This window comes from Terrapene carolina, unplaced genomic scaffold (genome assembly GCF_002925995.2).
Source record: "Terrapene carolina triunguis isolate 2854851 unplaced genomic scaffold, T_m_triunguis-2.0 Scaffold580, whole genome shotgun sequence".
Taxonomy (NCBI): Eukaryota; Metazoa; Chordata; order Testudines; family Emydidae; genus Terrapene; species Terrapene triunguis.
In genome coordinates, this window is record NW_020664931.1 from 4,292,199 (window position 1) to 4,313,579 (window position 21,381).

The following is a 21,381-nucleotide window of genomic DNA, read 5'->3' on the forward strand; positions in this document are numbered from 1 at the left end:
GGAGAGCGGAGCCCCCACCTGGGCTCGCCGCCCTCGCCCCGGGGCTCCGGCCGCCCTCCCCCCCGGCGCCCTCCCCCCGGTGGGGGGCGGTCGGAGGCTTTTTTGCCTGGGGCGGCAAAAAAGCCAGAGCTGTCCCTGAGCATAGGACTTGTCTATACTTCGGGCTTGTCTACACTGGCAAGTTTTGTTGCCAAAAACTGCCTTTTGGCGACAAAACAGCGATAACGTACACACTGAAATGTGACTTTTTTAGAAAAAAAAATGCCCAGTTTTGGCAACAGAAAACTTCCACCCCTGCGAGAGACTTTTGTCTTTTCCCCTCCCTTTATTGTCGACAAACAGCCAGTGTAGACACCACAGTTTTTTTTCAATTTTATTGGCCTCCAGAAAGTGTCCCACAATTTCCATGCTGCTGCTCTGGTCAGCGGTTTGAACTCCGCTGCCCTGCAGCCAACCCGCCCCGCTTCCCTGCAAAATTTTATATCTCATTTCCTGCTTGCTGGCTTCCCAGATAAGCTTCCCAGGTGAGCATAGCTGGCTATCGCAACAAACATGCTCCCGCTTGGACCACCCCTGAGTTGTTGGATATGATCAGTATACGGGGAAACGAGTCTGCTCAGTCGCAGCTGTGAGTGATCCGTAGGAATCGGGACACATATGGGCAAATTTCTCGAGGCTTGTGCAAAAAGGGCTATGATCAGGACACGCAGCAGTACAGAGCGAAGATAAAGGAGCTGAGACAGGTGTACCATAAGGCACATGAGGAGAACCATCGCTCTGGTGCTGCACCTAAGACCTGCCGCTTCTATAAGAGCTGAATGCTATCCTTGGTGGTGACCCCACCTCCATTGCCGATAGCCTGTGGATACTTTGGAGGCAGCAGAAAGAGGGGGTAACCCGGAGGCTGAAATTCTGGATGAAGAAGTCGAGCTAGAAGAGGATGTGGAGCTCCCACCGGGGTCGCCCGGTGGGGCAGGCAGCCAGGAACTTTTCTCCACTCTAGAAGTGCTCAATGGGGAGCAGGAAGCAGATGAGACGCCGGGTAAGTTGCCGTGGCTTGTGTAAGGAATCAAAAAGTGGGAGGCAGGTACTCTTTCCTGTGATCCGGACATTGCCCGGTGTAACTAATCTGCATGGCCAAGCAGGGTATCGATGGACATTGAGACCTCCAGAGAGAGGCTCTGGAAAGTTTCCAAGAGATACTTGTTAATCCTCTGCCGCAGATTCCAAGGGATTGCAGCCTTGTTAGTTCCCCCATTGTAGGAAACGGTACCATACCATTTAGCAATCAATGGAGCTGGGACCAAAGCGGCACACAGCTGAGCTGCATATAGACCAGGGTGAAAGCCGCAAGCATGCAGTAGTTGTGCCCTGGTTTTCCCGGTTACCTGCAGCAGCGAGATGTCAGCCAGCAGGTCGGCCGCCTGTGAAAAAGTGTGTGATAATTTTAGAATGAGTTCCCTGCAAAGCTGCCCTGCAAGCCGTGACTGTTTTGTCCATATGCACAACCGCCTTCCCCCCACTCCCGACACTCACCATGATTGGGGTGCTCGCGGAACTGTGTACCTGCCTAGAGTCTCAGACAGAAAGTGATTTCTACTAGCAAAAGGCCCTTGTTCCTAAAATGTTTCAATCGTTTGCTGGAATGTAACAATCCCTCTTCTGTTCAGCAGAGACCTTGAGGAAAACACCACGCAACCCTGCCGACTGGCTTCGGCAGATAAGGAAGAACCCTAGGCCAGTGATTCTCAAACTTTTGTATTGGTGACCCCTTTCAAATAGAAAGCCTCTGAGTGCGATCCCTCTTATAAATTAAAAACACTTTTTTATATATTTAACACCATTATAAATGCTGGATGCAAAGCAGGGTTTGGGGTGGAGGCTGACAGCTCGCGACCCCCCCCCATATAATAACCTCGCGACCCCCTGAGGGGTCCCGACCCCCAGTTTGAGAACCCCTGCCCTAGGCGCAGCAAAGAAGACATGTTCCGGGAGGTGCTGCAGCGTGATGAGAGACAGACCAGGGAATGGAAAGAGTGCTGGGAAGCTGAAAGGCAGGACAGAAAAGAGAATGCTGCATTTGCTAGGCAAGCGACAGAGCGGATGATAAAAGTTATGGAGGATCAGACAGAGATGCTCAAGTCTTTGATACAGCTGCAGACTGAGCAGATCCGTGGTCGACCTCCACTGCAGCACATGCACATGTACAATTCTTTGCTAACCCCCACCTCCCCCCTCATGCCCAGACATTCCTTTTCACTTCACAGCACTCCTGAGTTTTCCCATCACTCCACCCCCCTCACAGCTTGCACAATGATAGCTGGAGCTACACACAGTTGTGAGGTTTTACCCTTTTTACCAATAAATAAAGGCTAAGGTATTTAATGGTACAGGATTTTTATTCTGTGTTCTACAAAAGCGTATAGCAATCAGTTCACTCTTGGGAACAGGCTTCTAAAGCATTTTGTTACATGGAGCTTGGGCCCGAAAATTGTACATGGATGCACCAGGGAAGCAATTCCAAAGCAGACATGTGTTACTGCCCCTCATTGTCAAAGTGGTTCCTCAAAGCCTCTCTGATGTTAATAGCAGCCCCCTGGGCTCCTCTGACAGCCCTAGCATCTGGCTGTTCAAACTGTGCAGCCAAGCGCTCTGCCTCAGTGCTCCACACTAAGCAAACATTTCACCTCAGATTCACACAGATTATGCAAAGTGCAGCACACGCCTATGACCACGGGAATATTATCTTCGGTAAGGTCTAGCCTGCCACTGAGACACCTCCAGCGACCTTTCAAACGGCCAAAGGCACATTCGACTACCATACAGCACCTCTCAGCCTGTTGTTAAAACACTCCTTGCTGCAGTCCAGGTGCCCTGTGTAAGGTTTCATGAGCCAGGGCTGTAGGAGATAAGCCGGGTCTCCCAGGATTACTCTGGGCATTTCCACATCCCCCACTGTGATCTTGTGATCTGGAAAGAAAGTCCCCGCCTGCACCTTTCTGTATAGGCCACTGTTCCTGAAGATGCGTGCGTCATGCACCTTTCAAGACCAGCCTGCATTGATGTCCATGAAACGCCCCTGGTGATCCACAAGCGCCTGCAACACCATGGAGAAGCATCCTTCCTACTGATGTATTCAGAGGCAAGGTGGTCTGGCGCTAAAATTGGAATGTGTGTGCCATCAATCACCCCGCTGCAGTTAGAGAAACCCATCTCTGCAAAGCCATCCACTATTTCATGCACATTTCCCAGAGTCACGGTCCTCCGCAGCAGGATGTGATTTATTGCCCTGCACACTTGGAGTAATACAGCCCCAACAGGGGACTTCAAATTGATTTGCAGCTGACTGGTAGCAGTCTGGATTCGCCAGCTTCCACACAGCGATTGCAACGCACTTCTCTACCGAAAGGGCAGCTCTCAATCTGGTGTCCTTGCGCCGCAGGTCAGGGGCCAGCTCAGCACATAGCTCCATGAAGGTTGCTTTACGCATCTTAAAGTTCTGTACTCACCAGTCGTCATCCCACACCTGCATGACAATGCGATCCCACCAATCAGTGCTTGTTTCCCTAGCCCAAAAGTGATGGTCTACCATATGCAGCTGCTCTGCGAGTGCACAAAGTACTGATAAGTAGCTGCTGTCCATATCACATTTGGGTGCCTGTGATTCATCCTCTGTCAGTAACTTTGCTAGTAACTCTGCGAGTAACTGTGCTGCCATGCGCGATGTCCTCACGACAGTTAACAGCACATAAAAGAGAAGTGGGGGATCCATCCTCTCTCACTGCAGATGCTGGTGTGCACTACAAAAGACTGACAGTTGGAAAAACGGCGCAAAAGGAAGCCAGAAACCATTGGAGGCTGGGACACAAAGCGGTGCATGATGGTACATTTTGCATGTCCCAGGATGCGCCGTGCTCCATTTCTACATTCCCACAACACCTAAAAATGGATGGTGTCGCTAGGCACTGTGGGATTCATACCTACAGTCCATTGCTCTCGCTGTCAACAATGGTGCCCCGAATGTGGACACAATCTGTCGACAGAGGGAGCAAATGTAGACACGCTTTGGCGACTTTGCTTTTGTCGATTTTTCCTTGTTGACATTAGTTTCATTGACAAAACTTGCCAGTGTAGACAAGCCCTTAGTGCGCCACTGTAGTGCTTAGTGAAGACGCTACCTACACCGATGGGAGAGATTATCCTGTCAGCATAGGTATTCCACCTCCCCGAGGGGTGGTAGCTATGTCAACGGGAGAAGCTCTCCTGTCGACACAGCACTGTCTACACTGGGGGTTATGTTGGTATAACTATGTCAATCAGGGGTGTGGAAAAGCCACGCCCCTGAGCGACGCAGTTATACAGACATAAGTTGGTAATGTAGACCAAGCCATAGGGCTCATAGAATTTACCAGAGAACAATAAAATTCTGAAACTTAAAGCAGTCCTAGGGCTCAGAATTTGGAAGGGGTAAAGATGGCTTAAAAACAACTCTTTCATCCATTCTTTCCTGCACCTGAGGCCTGATCCTGCTCCATTATAGTCAACTGGAGTTTTCTCATTAACTTAAATGGGAGCAGGAGCAGGTCTCTAGTGAATCTCACCCTAAAGCTTACTTTAAGAATTTTAGGATGTAGCTTCCTATTAAATTCTCTCGGGTTTGCAGAATAATATGGATAGAATTTTATTTAATTTCTACAGAACCCCATTGGTTTCACCCTTATTAAATACCATAGGAATTTTACATAAGAGTTTATGAAGGCCAGGATGTCCATTAAGGCAACATCCACTCTCCTCGAATATGCTCCTTTTTCATATTAGTCTGGTAGTAGCAATACCAGGGAGGTGTGAACATATGGTGAACAAAATCTGTGTAAAATTTGGTGTCATTGTTCATTGAGTATACAGGAAAGCTTTATCATCTGGTGAAGGTTGTCAGGGTTGTTGCCCAGGATGGTTCAAAAGGTTTTCTTCAGTTTGTGACATTGTTGTTACTTACAATGTTAGGCACGCGTGGGGACATGGTACATTTCTGCTATTTGGAGGGTTTCATAGATTCATAGATTTTAAGGCCAGAAGGGATCACTGTGATCGTCTAATCTGACCTCCTGCATAAGATAGAAATTCCCTGAATTAATTCCTGTTTGAACTAGAGCAGCAATTTTAGAAAAACATCCAATCTTGATTTTAAAATTCCCATCAAATGGAGAATCCACCACAGCCCACAGTAAATTGTTCCAATGGCTAATTACCTTCCCTGTTAAAAATTTATTCCCTGTCTGAATTTATTTGGTTTTAATTTCCAGCCGTTGGATCTTGTTATACCTTTTTCTGCTAGACTGAAAAGCTCTTTATTATAATTTTTTTGTTCCACTTGTAGGTACATATAGATTGGATCAAGTTATCTTTATCCTTCTCCAAGTTAAGCTATACACACTGAGCTCCTTGAGGCATATTTTCCTATCTTTAATCATTCTTGTGGTTCTTCTCTGAACCCTCTCCAGTTCATCAACAACCCTCTTGAATTGTGGACACCAGAACTGGACACTGTATTCCAGCCATGGTTTGCACCCATGCCAAATACAGAGGTAATATAACCTTCCTACTCCTACCTGAGTTTCCCCTGTTTAGGCATTTTATGGCCACAACGTCACACTAGGAGCTCATGTTCAGCTGATTATTCACCACAACCCCCAAATCTTTTTCAGAGTCACTGCTTCCCAGGATACTATCCCCAATCTTATCAGTATGATCTATGTTCTTTGTTCCTACATGTATAACTTTACATGTGGCCATACTAAAATGTATAACGTTTGTTTTTGCCCAGCTTACCAAGCAATCCAGATCACTTTGTATCAGTGACCTGTCCTCTTCATTATTTACCACTCCCTTAATCATTTTGTCATAGTGATGATTTTAGGTTTTCTTCCAGATCACTGATAAATTTAATGTATGCAATATTAATTTTCGATCGTTCTAGTTTTTTAATCAAAATGTTGTGCAGTACTAAGTGAAATATACAGAAGTCTAAGTATATTACATCAACACTATTACCTTTATTAACTAAATTTGTAATTTCATTAAAATATCAATTTAGTTTGACAGGATCTATAAACCCGTGCTGTTTGGCATATTACCCTCCTTTAAGTTCTGTATCAGTTGGTCCATCATCTTGCCTGGGATTGATGTAAGGCTGATAGCCCTATAATTTGGTCCATCACAATCCATCTTTCAAGTTAGAAGGTGCCAGGTGTGCATTCTGGGAAACAATTGCCAAAAAAGTGGGCAGTATAAAAGCAAGAGGCTTTGTCTGGTGGGACACTCTGCATATGCCTGGGGCTGGCCATGCCTATTGTGCTCCAAGAACTGCAATATTCTTGTAAATCTGAAACCACTTTGAAAGGGACTTGATCAGGTCAGTAACGCATGAATGGGGACAAAGTGTAGTGAAGTTTACTGAGGCTAGGTCTACACTACAGCGGGGGGTCGACCTAAGATACGCAACTTCAGCTACGTGAATACCGTAGCTGAAGTTGCGTATTTTAGGTCGACTTACCTGGCTGTGAGGACGGGGGAAAGTCGACTGCTGCCGCGCTGCCATCGACTCCGCTGCCGCCTCTTGCCGCGGTGGATTTCCGGAGTCGACGGCAGAGCGATCAGGGATCGATTTTATCGCGTCTTCACTAGACGCGATAAGTCGATCCCAGAACATCGATTGCCTGCCGCCGGACCCTCCGGTAAGTGTAGATGTACCCTGAAATGACTTTGGGACGGCTACATTACTCTCAAATATAGTGAAGAAGTGGTGGAATGAGAAGCATACTACAAAGCTGTCTTTTGCATCGGGATACCTCCTCCAAGGCAGTTTCCATAGCTTCTGTGATTTGGCTCCCTTCTGCACTGTGCAGCAGAGTTGTTGTGAATGATTTCACTTATACTTTAAAAGTAAATGATCTTACCTGGTATGAAGTTAGAATCAAAAATACAAGCTCGACTCTCAGTGCTGTTCCCAGAACACTGGTTGCCCACAGGAAATAGAATGATACACTGACGAACGCGGAACTGGACTCCAGATGAATCACAATCAGACCACTCAGACCAGTCAGACCAGTTGTCTGTATTAGTTATAAAGAGAGGGAAATAATGGAAATAAGTCTTACAAATTAACCACATTAGAGTGAAAAATTAAATGTCTTGCTATAAATAACGACAGGATACATGCCAGATCTTCATCTGGTGTAAACTGGCATAGTTCCATTAACTTCAATGAAGCTATGTCAATTCAAATCAGCTGAGCATCTGTCCCATATATGGCAAAGACCACAAAAAATGCAACCTTCCCTCTGAAATTGAAAGTTCAGCATTGTAAATGTTCTACGGGATGTTACATTTATCACAGCAATAATACATTTTCCCCCCACTGTACTTGTGTGCATGAGTGTGCAATAAAAAGAGTAACTATGTTACCATAAGTTTACCAAGGCCTTCAAGGCAGACGATTCCAGTTTGTTAATTTACGTAACTGACCAGTAGCAACGTAGACCTATAGAAATACGTGTTCCAGGTTTGATGCAGGATGTTGGTTTAAATAAAAAACAGCAGGCACCTTCTTGTTACTCTGGCCTTGTTCTTCACTTCTGAAATCATAAGGCACTCTCTTATATCTCAGATCAGATCTCCAGATTGCTTCTCTTTATCAGGTTTGGTTCATTATCAGTCTCTGGTTCTTCTTTAGCTTTGTTCCTCTGCCTATCTAATTTTATTTAATGGATTTTTATTTTCATACCATGCTACCTCTGTGTGATCTCAGGATATTGCTCTTAAATGAAGTGAATTTATCTGAACCATATTAGATACTGTGCATTTACTCATCTAACATCTTTTTTATAGTACATGAGTAAGTCCTGTCTTCACTGCATTTTTTTAGTGTTGGTGTATAGTAGCAGATAGAGGGCTGTAAAAATCATTTGTTTCACTTTCCAGGAGTTAGTGGAAACAGAGATAATCTTATTCAACAACTAAGTTAGCTTTGAGTTTCTGGTTTGAGTTAAATGAACCCAATAGCCCAAAGCAAAACTTAGATCTCACTATGAAATTTCACCTATTTTTGTGTCAAAACCAGGCAAATTCAAAAATGTCACATGATTTCAAATGCAAAACTATAAAGCAGCCTAATTCTACCTGAAAGTGGACCCAAGTTCATTCAAAATAAATTTAGTGTAATTTGAAAGGGTTTTGAATCTTTTGGAGTAAACAGTCTGATTTTTAAATGAAAAACCTGAAATCAGAAGAGTCTGACGTGGCTTCAGCTTTTACTGTGAATACTCTGCATAACTCTAGCATATAGTACTCATATTTACAAATTACCATTCTACTATCTCAAACAATAAAATAAAGGCCTAAATCATTTTTTAAAAGTATGCTATAATATCTAATAGTGAATGTTTTCAGACTGCATTTTTGTAAAGTTTAGTTCAGGGTGCTATGTATAACATAACATTGTTGAATATCTGCTCCCTAACTAAAAATTATGTTATAAATAAATGGGGTGGGGGAGATTGAAATAATTTTAGGGTATTAAATAAAATTCAAAAGAACTGTAAGGCTGTGCTCACACTGCTGTAAGTTTAAAGTGATTCTGTCAGGTTAAAATTTTTAGCCCAGGTCCGTGACCCTAGCTGAGAAGCCTATGCACTTCCCCAGTCCTGAGCTGGCTATGTTATATCAAAAAATATGGGTCAATCTGGTGGAAGCAATACTATCTTTGATTACACCCTCTAGAAATAAAACCTTCCAAATGCCCTAAAAGCTCTATATTGGAGGCTAGGCTAATGATCAACAAAATGTATTCACCTGTGGTTATCTGAATGTGAAATTATTCACATATATTCAGGTATGTGTATATGGATGAGGACACTCTCACCTGTGCTGAATGACAGCTCTTTCAGCTACAGGCACATACAGTTATTTGACATGAATGGTCGGACATCCATTTGAAAGAAGCACCAGTGCAAATAATTTGCAATATTGTTCAACAAATAAATACATGTGTATTACTTTGAGCATACAGCATCAAACTTTGACTTTTACTTCCTGTTTTGTATGTAGGCACTCTACACAGAGTTACCTCACTGCAGTACATCACAAGTAAACTTAAAACCTGGCCATCTGGGGTTGAGTCCAGACCTGACTATCTGGGCCATTGAAAAGGATAAGAAGTAAGTCTTATGGCCAAATAATCAAGATATTTTTGATCCTTATTGTATGGAGTGGCTTTAGTATGGTGTTTCTTGTCACATTCATTCACTGCCTCCACAATCAGGGAGTTGGATGCAGAATGGGTGGGAAAAAACGTCAGAGTCCTTAGCTGGGACATATTTTTATTAGTCCTTTTATATGTTGATGGGCTCTGCCACAGGGTCTTGTCAGGATCGAGTAGTGCCTCATTGATGGGCAGGGCAACATGGGCAGAAGGAGTCCATTGAAGGATATCCAGAAGTTTATGCTGTGATTCTTTGATTTTCTTCAAGGGGATCTGTAAAGAGTCTACAAAATGTTTAATTAACCCCTGAAAATCTCATTAATCATCAGCTATAGAAGGTGGGGGAGGCATAACCATCTCATCTGGGGAAGAAAAAGAAATATTTGTCTGTGGGGTAGCCTCCTTATCTGCTCTGGCCTCCTGCTCCTCAAAGGATTCTTGAACCTGAGGAAGGTGAGGAGAGATAGATAGGGTAGAAGGATTTCTTCTTTTGTAGCCCCCCAAACAAGACATTATAGGTGCTCCCCAAAACTGTTGGCGATATGGCCACTGAAGGAGTCCAGAGGACATGGGGTGTGGAATCACTGTGCTTGAACCAGGTTGTGGGGGCATATGCTCGTCTTTGATGTAACTCTTCCTTTTCCTCAAAGGTAGGAGAAAGGAACTCAAGCAGGGGAGCTCCACCACTCTCCAAAAATGTGAGAGAGTCAAACGGTATTGGGGAAAGGTCCAGTCTTGATGAGCGTGCTTGTGTTAGTACAGATAATCTTTCAGTACCCACTAGCAGGGGATACTGTGGTTAATCTGAAAAAAATTACATTTTTGGAATATCTGAATTCCTGTAGTACCGGGTAAGTTTGAAGTATGGGGCTATGTTCCACTGTCAGTACCAAGGACATAAACTGCTCCATCTGCACTCTTTTGGTAGTGTGACAGACCCAGACCAGTGGGGTACTGGAGTCTGGTAGAGGGCAAATATACTGATCACTGGATGAGTAGTTTTCTGTTCCCTGAGTGACCAGAGCAGGGGCTGCACTAGAGTAATCAGGAACCTGCTAGAACCAGTTAAGGCAGGCAGGCTAATTAGGACACCTGGAGCCAATTAAGAAGAAGCTTCTAGAATCAATTAAGGCAGGCTAATCAGGGCACCTGGGTTTTAAAAAGGAGCTCACTTCAGTTTGTAGTGCGAGAGTGTGAGGAGCTGGGAGCAAGAGGCGCAAGGAGCTGAGAGTGAGAGGGTTTGCTGCTGGAGGACTGAGGAGCACAAGCGTTATCAGACACCAGCAGGAAGGTCCTGTGGTGAGAATAAGGAAGGTGTTTGGAGGAGGCCATGGGGAAGTAGCCCAGGGAGTTGTAGCTGTCATGCAGCTGTTACAGGAGGCACTATAGACAGCTGCAGTCCACAGGGCCCTGGGCTGGAACCCGGAGTAGAGGGTGGGCCCGGGTTCCCCCCAAACCTCCCAATTGACCTGGACTGTGGGTTCTCCCAGAGGGGAAGATCTCTGGGCTGTTCCCCAACCCACATGGTGAATCTCTGAGGCAAGAAAATCCGCCAATAAGAGCAGGACCCACCAAGATAGAGGAGGAACTTTGTCACAATAGATATAGTTGGTATCGATGAGGATGTCTTAGGAAATGTCGAGATCATAGGAGAGGCGTGGCATTTACCTGGTACTGAGGATGTCTTGGAAGTCAAGGTAGGTACAGATAGTACTGAGGGCATTGTAGGTACTGCCTTCTTAGAAGAGGAGTGCTTAGATTCCTGTGCTGCTGAGTTCTGCTTCTGCAGCACAGATGGTCTCGGTAGTCAAGCATGTTTGGTGCCCCTATTCTTAGAAGAGCCTGGAGCCCTGGGTAAGAGGTGGGTACTGACAGTGCCTGGAGCCTCAGTAGTATCCAGAGTGGGTCTCCAAAACGGACTTACTTGGAGGACACTGAGACTTTTTTAAAGTAGACCCCTTCTGAGGAGAATGAGCTATCTTTTCATGGGACTTCTCCAAAGATTTACCTTGGGCAGATCCAGGTGAATGTGCTGAAGTTGAAGAGGCCCTGTGCTTACTCCGATGCTAATGTCCAGGGGGGATCCTGGCTTGGACCTGAGGCTGGACGGAGAGAGCCTTCCATCATCAAGTGGCTGAGTCTTATCTCTCAATTCTTCCTAGCCCTGCCTTTAAAAGCAGAGCAAATGGAGCACTTTGGGGGAGCAATGAAACTCCCCCAAGCAGCAGATGCAAGGTGAGTGCTTGTCAGTAACCGGGATAGCTTCCTGGAAAGAGAGGCACCGTTTGAAGCCCAGTGAGCCACGGAATACCCCAGCGCAATGGTGATCTGAGGAGAAAGTTCCCAACCCCCAAGGGGGAAGGAATTTAGACTGACACCTCTAAAACAAACAAGAAAGAAAGAAAGACAGACTAATTAGAGTAGTTCATGGTTTTGAGTAGAAAGGCACACTAATGCTCAGTCTCAGGCCAAGGTGATTGAGAAGGAACTGAGGGCGGTTCAACCTCATAGCCCTATACAGCCTCAGAGCAGGGCATGAGGATATATAGGGCACATGAGTGGGTCCAACAGGCACTACTACCAAAAATCTGTGATCAAAGACATGTAGTGTAAGCGCACCTGAAGTTGAGCACCTACCTGTACATTAAGTGAAGAAGAATAAATGTTTATCCACGTTCTTCTCCAACAGAACTGTGCACTTCTTTCTAAAAATTCAATTCTTTTATCCATTATTTGTGTGTGTGAGTGACTGGTCCAAGGACAGCATGTTATTTCTCTCTTGGTGCCGCCACAAATACATTATTCTAAGTACCCAATATTGTTGTATGCAATACTACATATTATAGACACCATTGCTACAGATAACATTCAGTGATATGCTATACATAAAGAATTACTGATCAATGGTATAGACATTCCGTTCATTTAAGTAAGATTTTGTTTAGTTAAAATTAAAAAATAGGAATATAAAATTGAAAAGATAGTTTGAGAAATAGTTATTGTGCATAAACCATTCTGTAGTTGTTTTTCAAGTGTAAATATCTTGGTCACTTCCAGTTGTAACTGACATTAAAAAAAAACAAACCCTTAACACCTACTGAGGATCAGCAGCATGTAAAATTTAATTTTCCGTTAAATTTTGGCAAAATAAAACTGTTTGAAATTGCAAGAGCCCTTTTTTTCTTGTTCACCACTTAAACAATTATCATTATTTTCTTGTATTAAAAATTCCAACTGGGTTTGTAATTTCCAGATGCCAAGTTTCAACCAAAGATCTGTTTGAAATGACTACATTCCTTTTCCTCCTTAAATCTTAGATTTGTACACTTGTTTTAAAAATACAGGCTCTCTGTCCTGCAAATTGATCGGTATGGGCACACCCTGTGCCTGTGGGTGTTCCCATCAAAGTCACTGGCGCAGCGGTCTGTGCACATGGAGCACTGGGGGTCACAGTTTTGGCCCATAATGTGTAATAAGAACAGTAAAAGAGAGCTGTGAAAAAAGCAGCTAGTGCATATGGCAATGGCTACTTTTCAACTACATCACAGCTAGTTAGAAGACGTATTTGTTTTTGAGGGGGAGATAGAAGAAAACAAACTGCAAATTTTCATCTAAAAAGTAAGCTTGGTTTTTAGTTAGATTTGAATATTAAACAAAGCAAAGAGGTATGTGAGACATCTGTGTCACTCCGATTATTAAAAAGGCTTTAATGTAGATGATAAATGATTTTTGTTGGAAAAAATAGATTAATAATCAAGTCATAATAAGCTAAAGAGCACAAGTTATAAATGCATGAAAACTGGGGTTGCTAATGGAAATGCTAACAGACCATTAACAATAGCAGCACTACAAGAGAAATCACTATAATAATACTGGAAACAGCACAAGAAACATGACAGTTCTGACCTTTTAAAAATGCCTTAAGGATCTGAGGCTGCTGTGATAATTTTTAAGTACATATATACTCCATCCCTCTTGAGGAATCAAATCAACAACAGAGTTCTATTTTCACTTTTTAAAACCTAAGGTGGAGAGTTAAGTTTGCTGTAATTTTGACAGAGTAGGTGCTATTTTATTCCATTGCAAGTCATGAAGTACTTAGAAAGGGAAATTACCCAATAGTTTGGGTAATAGCATCTATAAATTCACACTCTTGGGTCTTGTATGCTCATGTACATGACCTCATCACATGAGAAGTAAGTTTATGCCATAAAGTTTAGAAACCCCTCAATCAAGCAGGTCATGTAACAGGACATCATTGCTACTAGCAGACATTACTTTTTTCCAATGATCAAGAACAGAAGGTGTTAACTGTAACCTATATACCAGCAAGACATAAAAACTTTCACAGTGGTTCCTCTACCTTGACTTATCTTTTTATGTTACTTTTTACTTTCTACTTCTGATTCTTTTATTAGTCTTTTTATTTTCCTTGTTTTGCAAAGATTTAACATTTCACAAGACCACTTGGCAAGGGTCAAAAAAGACAATCAAAATGACAGAAAATATCATGGTCCACTTCCATTATGATTACATATAGATATTACAGTAGTACACCAGAGGCCCCAAAGTGCTGTATAAATATGTACAAAGATGCAGTTCCTGCCCCAAAGGTCTTACAATCTAGGAAAGCATTTTAAAGGGTTAACATTTCGGTAAATGTGAAAATAGATTGCACTAAACTTTGTTCCCATTTCTTACTTTAGAAGAGCTCAGATATAATTTTTAAATCAAAATGTCTTTTTTCAGATCAGGAGCTAGGTAGGTCCTCAGGTGGTGTGAAATGATACAACTCCATTGAAGTCTTCAGTATTACATTGATTTACATCAGCTGAGGATCTAGAGCCTCCGAACATTTGCTTGCCCTACAACACCCAGTACTACAAGTGTTTGTTGCACTATTATAGCTACAAATCTCTTAAGGCATCAATCTTTTGTGTGCAGAACTACACCATTTTAAACTACATTGACCTGAAACCTGGTAACTAAACTGATAGCCTCTAAAAAATTATTTTAACATGACACTAGGGCTATCTCCTGTGGGCCAAATACTGCCCTTAGATGTACATTCACAGCAAATTCATTGTAAGCTGATGTGCATGTACCAGAGGACAGAAAGAATTTGTTCTTACATGTTTAATAGGTTGATAAAGGCATAATGAACTTTACTGAACAGGTTGAATGATAGCCACCCCATTCTATGGTATACTCAAAGCAAAGCAGTACTGTATGAATTTGTTGTACCTGGACAGGGTTGTGTGTTGCAAAGTGCTTCTTCAGTGTGAAGTCCAAGGCAGATGTCCCCTCCATAGGCTGGGGCTGGGTTTGTGCATGAGCGGGTCCTCATGTAATGTCCACCTCCACAAGTTGCTGAGCACTTTGACCATGATGACCAACAAGACCAACCTCCATCAACTGGAAAGAAATAACAACTCATTGTTCTAAGTCTCTGCATGGATGAACCATTTAAATCAACCTATCCAGTTTGTGTTCTATGGGCATGAGTCAAAGTCTACTGCAGACAATAGAAGATTTTTAGGCCCCACCTGGCAAATGGGATCAGACTATGAAGCTTACTTTACATTCTGAGATTTATAAAAGTATTGTCCAATGAAAGGAAGAGTAAGAAGAGTAAGAGCCCAGTGTGGATACAAAATTTACGTCCGCAGATGCAGATATCCGCGGATATAAATAAGTATCTGCGGAGCTGCAGGGCTCTACCAGCAAAAGCAGCAGCATGTCAGGCCTCCAGTCCCAGGAGCCAGTGCCCTGCACTGGTAGCTCCACCGGCATGGCTGTTCCACTCACAGCCCCACCCCTAGCCCTGCCCACTGGGGCGGGCACCAGACTCACTGGTAGCTATCCCTGGTCCTGCTCGTGTGTGCAAGCGGTTAGCACACTCTGGGACATGAGTCCTTTCCACACAGCGGTCTACGTCTCCTGTCCTGGGGCATGCAAGCCGCTTGCACACACTAGCGCGGCCAGGGACAGCTGCTGGTGAGCCTGATGCTACCCCAGTGCGCGGGGCTGGGGCAGGGAGTTTGTTTATAAACAGAGGCAGGGTGATTACGATAATAAAAGGCTTGTCATTAAATTAAATTAAGGATCATTAGATGATCCTGAAAGCATTGCCAGGCACTCCAATTAAAAGATAGGAAACAAAGGGTAGGTTGCACCATCTCAAAAAAGACACTAAAATGGGGGGGGGGAAGGGGGAGAATATAGAGAATGGCAATAAAAATGATTGGGGTTATGAAACAGCTTCCTAGGAGGAGAGATTAAAAGGACTGGGACTGTTCAGTTTGGAAAAGAGATAACTAAGGGGGGATATGATAGAGGTCTATAAAATTATGAATGATGTGGAGAAAGCGAATAAGGACACAGCTTGGCTGCCTGTGGGTTAAGCACCTGCTAACTTTTTCCCATGGGTCCGCCAGCCTTGGAGCACTCACACAGTCAGTGCCTATGAACAAGGAAGTGTTATTTACCTGTTCACATAACACACGAACCAGGGGTCACTCAAGGCAATTAATAGGTAGTAGCTTTAATACAAATATAAGGAAGTACTTCTTCACACAACGCACAATCAACCGGTGGAACTTGGGTTTTAAAAAAGAACTGGGTAAGTTCATGGGGGATAGGTCCATCAATGGCTATTAGCCAAGATGGTCAGGGGTACAACCCCATGCTGTGTGTGTCCCTTAATGTCTGACTGCCAGAAGCTGGGACTGGATGACAAGGGATGGATCACTCAATAAATTGCTCTGTTCTGTTCATTCCCTCTGAAGGGGGGGATAGCTCAGAGGTTTGAGCATTGGCCCCCTAAACACAGGGTTGTGAGTTCAATCCTTAAAGGGGCCATTTAGAGGTCTGGGGCAAAAATCTGTCTAGGGATTAGTCCTGCTTCAAGCAAGGAATTAGACTAGATGACCTCCCAACCCTGATATTCTATGAAGCAGCCACTGTCAGAAGACAGGATACTTGGTTAGATGGACCATTGGTCTGCCCAAGTATGTTCTTTATAGCACAACTGCAAAAGAATGACTGAAGTTGATGTTTCACAGAGGTGGGCTGAGAGTATGGGTTTTCGGTTTCAAAACCAAAGCAAGTTTGGTTTGGATCTGGATTCCTTTATATCCAAACCATGGAAGTTGGAGGTGGCATGGATATTTAGACCATCTCTGTTTTAAGCAGAAATATGCATATAGATACATTTAGGTTTCTGGTTTTAAGTTTAAAATATCACCCTCTTTTTTAACAGTTATGTAGGAAAATAATTTGTTGTCAACACATCTGCTTAACTTTATAAAAATGCATAATAAAATACACACCACTAATAAGTGAAGCCTATAATAAACAAAGCAGAGTTGCCAGTTAACGATTTTACTGGGATATTCCCTTTCCCACTCCGAAAATTGTTTACACAGTTTTAGTCTTCCCTGTCTACCAGTCTCATGTAGTCCCCAGACAGCTTTACAGCAGGGATTCTTGTTGGGATGACAGATTGTGCATGCATAACAAGAGCATGGTTCAAAAGATGCATAAAAGAGATTTACAAATACTTCTTGAAATATGTCCCAATTTTTCTAAAAAATAAATGTTACATAGCTGTGGCTTTAAATACATTTTCAGAACATAAGAACTGCTACACCGAAATACAGTAATGATACACACCTAGTAAATACATATTGAATGTATATGTGCACATCAGGTATTTATGCCTGCACATAACTTGACATAACTTTGTGTAAATAAATGACTTATGTCTAGGCACATACAAATCTATGTGTATATAACCCACACATCTCCCGGGTGTGGTGCTCTGTCCCATCTAGTGGCACCGAGACCACTTAGAGAGAGATTAATGAGTTTGCTCTACAGCCTTAGCTAAGGGCCACATGGCTTTTAGCTCATGCATGTAGCTCCAGAGGTCCCAGGTTTGATTACACCTGCCGGGGTTTGTTGGTTTTAAGTGTACAACTGCACATACCTAAATTTGAAAATCAGGCACCAACTGAATTCCTTTTACAGGCACCCTTAAAAAGTGGATGTTTACCATCCACAGTAGTTAAATTTACCATAGCATTAGCAATATTTCCCACTCTAAGCATAGGGAATACCACACTTTATTAGAGTTAAATACTCCCATTGCCTTACACAATTTATTTTAATGGTTCATTCGTTTTAATGCACTCTTTGGGAAACCTTAATTTATGGTTCATTGACATGACTGAATATAAAATCTATGTACCTCTCAAACAATACTCCTTAATGAGTCCTTTTGAACCTTTCTGTTCTCAGAAGTCAAAGAGTATTTAAAGGTGCAAAATCCTTTACTTCAGTTTATTGATATGGCTCCGCATTAAAAAAAAAATTACCTATGTACTGTAGTGCACTTATCCAAAAAATATTCATATTTAAATCTTCCAGGCAGTGACATTGAAGAATACTTTAAATATATTGAAGACAGGTCATTTTGCTTAGAAAGCAAGTTACATCACATACACATTTGTCAAATCAAATAGAACTCATTTATATGGAAAGATTGTAATAGCAGGAAAATGAGTTTAGAGGATCTTTTTTATTTGGGTATCAATATCTGCCTGTGCAGCTATGCAGACAATCCTACATATAATGAATATTCGGGATCTCATGCTGTTCAAGCAGGCAGTTTAGTAGTCTATACCTGCAGCTACTAGTCAAATGGGCCTTTAATAGACGTCATTAGCATATGTAAAATTTCCTTTCTATAATGTTTTACAATGTGCACTTATTGTACTGAGTTACCTTGAAAAGCAACAAACCATACAGCCAACAAAGCACTATAAAAAAAACAGTAAATGAGATATTTATGGTACCACATAAACCATTTCTGCAAAGTGTTACTAGCTTGTCTGCTTTCCAATAGCTCCTAAAAAGGAGACTATTTTGACTGATCGATCAGTCATCATTACCTCACCCACCTCGTCTCTCTAATATCCTGGGACCAACATGGCTACAACAACAGTGCATACAGATTTCTGTTTTGTAACTACAGTTATTATAGCTATGTTATAAGGCAGGGGGAGGAGGGGGGAGATTGGACACAATATAATAGAATATGTGACAGAGGCTTAATTGTAGTTGTGCCAAAGGGCACCATTATAATATGTGCTGTCCTTTCTACCTATTTAGGCTGCCATCATAAATCTCTAGTTCTCAAAAAAGCTGACTACTCCCCCTTTTATCTGTTCAGCTAAACTTTTTCTTCTTAACAATAGGGGATGATAAAGGCATCATCATGGTTAAATAAGATCAAAGGAGTGGGTGTTTACTGCATGAGGTTTCACAGGACCTAAATAGAACTTTGTGGTTGCTTTCATCTTTTTATAATGTTGCTTAGCAACCCAGGACCATCTGTTTTCTCTTCCTTTGTTGTCCATGATGTAGAGTCCTTAATGCTGATTCAGCCTTATTGATAAAAATGAAGAATTATGAAGAAAGCTCCAGACATTACATAATTTCTTTACATAACAGTATAGCAGAGCTATTGGATAAAAAGGGTAGTTAAAATAATTAATTACCCAATAATGGAAAATTGCTTCAAAATACTTCACAAGTATTCAGGTTGGTATGTTGTGTAGCAAGGCCTTTTCAACAAGCAAGGGTGCTCTCAAAACAATGCTTTCTTTTATAGGGGTTGTTTTTTGTCTTCCTCAGCAATCAAGCAACTCTCTGCCTAATAGCTGTTGTCCTGGTTAATAAATATTGCTCCACAAAGACGAGAAAAAAAAATCCTGGGGAAAAGGATGTTCCAGGGGAAAATAGTCTATAGAAACAGGACCTCCTGTGGCTCCAATAAAACAGCCACACCACTGGACAATTTCCAAAAGACTATTAAGTAAATTGGCCATCCTTCCATGCACTTTGAGTTTTACAGAAGAGAGGAAGGAACGATGAGCAGAGAGGGTGATCCTCTTCATTCACAAAAATTTGGACGGAATTGTGACAGTAGGGGTTTTGCACAGATTGGGCGGTATCCTTCACAACTGAAGCTTTCATTTAAGCTATTTCTAGCCCTTCTGGGTATGAAGATAAATAAAAAGTTACTCATCTAAAGGTTATCTTGTTGAGAACATAGCAAAAGAGAATGAATAACAGCAAGCAAGACTGGAGTCTTCTCTGTTCATATGAAAGAGAGTGAACTGATAGAGATTCACAGAAATATGAATGGGATCACATGGCTAAGTGGAATTAGAATTTCGCACTAGCATAAATGTGGAATTTTGGGGTGCCTGGGAAAGTGATGGATTGGAGACCTGACTCTCTGCTGTGCCCTTCTGGACTCCCAGACACTAGCTGATTCCCAGTCCACCCCACTTGCTTCTTTCTACATCCCTATGGATATCACCACATTTCCCCTGACCTGTGGGAAAGAGCAAAAACAAAAAATAAAGTTTTTCACTCCCAGTTCAGTGCTGCTTCAGTCCACATTCATAAAGGAAGTGTTGCATGTAGCAGACAGCTGACTCAGAGCAATGCAGCAGCAAGAAAGGCAGACTAATGCCTGTAGTGGCAGTACAACAGTAAGAACTAAGGCCAAAGCCTTTAGGAAGGACTCTGATTCATTTAATGGCCTTTGGATCAGATGAGAATAGCCCTAAGCCTATTTTTTTCCTGGTTTATGAAGTTACCCCAAGGATGAATTTGGTCCATTACTTTTAAATATCCTCCTCTTTTCTACAGGCCACATTATTTCTGCAGCAAAAAAGGTGGCAGAAGTGAAAAAAGCAACAGGAGATTAACAGGTTTTTCAAAGTCGCATACACTCTCTATAATATCCTTACAGGAATTTTTGTAGTATCTGAACTTCTCTGTATTTTTATCTTCATGTTTATTGGTATATGACTATTTCTGCTGAATATATTAGATTTTTCACAGTCTAAATTAAAAAAAAAGTGGTAATAAAAATAGCATGACACCGATGAAATCGCAAATATTGAAATAAGATAGCAAAATTTCAAATCTTGAAAACAGAATTAATCCATTTCCTTCCATATACATTAGTATATCTATGTATTTCCTATATTTCAATATTCCATATTTCAACCACATATTAATATCTTACACAAAACAAGAAATGAATGGGGATGGATAGATGGACAGGCAGACAGAGTGGTATGAATGGATATGGATGGATAGACAGACAGAGAGGTATGAGTGGGGATGGAGGGACAGACACACACTGGGGTATGAATGGAGATGGATGGATGGAGATGGATGTCAACATACATTTACAAATATTTTTCTTCATAATCAGGATATTTTGTACTTTTAAATCCAGCATGATTCAGTATATCTCTGTACCAACAGAAAAAGCACATTATGCAGAGTTCTAACATCTTATTTTTCATGTTGTTGGACAATAATCTGAGTACAATTAACTCATTTTAACATGAATTATTTCAGATGACCATTCTTTCCAATGAAGACAGTGATTATATCCTATTAATGTGAACTGGAGCGTCACATGATATGCACAATTCTAAGCCACATTTGACCAGCAGAGGAAATAAATTATGCTATTCCAGTAAAGGCTAGAATATAAACACATCAGAGAGAATACTCACAAAAGATTCCCTATCTGAAGATTTCTTACCCATAATTTAGAGGTCTGGGAAATCATGTGAAAGGCATTTCATGGCTTTCCTTCTGCATGCTCTAGATTGTCTAGTTATGATTATCAAAGCTTCCAGACAAAGCAGGCATGCAAATATTATATTCCAGGGATCGGCAACCTTTGGCATGCGGCCCGCCAGGGTAAGCCCCCTAGCAGGCCGTGCTGGTTTGTTTACCTGTCGCTTTCCCAGGTTCGGCCGATCGCAGTTCCCATGGTTCGCCGCTCCAGGCCAATGAGGGCTGCGGGAAGCGGCTCGGGCCGAGGGATGTTAACTCTTAATGTTAACTCTTAATGTTAAGGGCAGCTGTGGTTTGGATTGAGCATGGAGCTGAGAATCAGGAAATCAGGGTTTTATTTTCAACTCTGCCACTGATTCTGCATGACCTTCGTATACCAGTTAACTTCACTGTGCCTCAATTTTTCCACCTGTAAAATGGGGTATAATAGTATGTACCGAACTTTG

At 42.3% G+C, this 21,381-nt stretch overlaps 1 protein-coding gene across 1 annotated transcript in view; it reads right to left on the reverse strand.

Moving 5' to 3' along the window:
• The window catches only part of SEMA5A (semaphorin 5A), a 668,054-nt gene that overhangs the window by 24,070 nt on the left and 622,603 nt on the right, over positions 1 to 21,381 (reverse strand). The window contains exons 17-18 of the mRNA XM_026659123.2: positions 14,504 to 14,674; positions 6,957 to 7,112 (exon numbers count right to left, since the gene is read on the reverse strand). Coding sequence (XP_026514908.1) covers positions 6,957 to 7,112; positions 14,504 to 14,674 — 327 coding nt within the window. The remainder of the gene's footprint in view (positions 1 to 6,956; positions 7,113 to 14,503; positions 14,675 to 21,381) is intronic.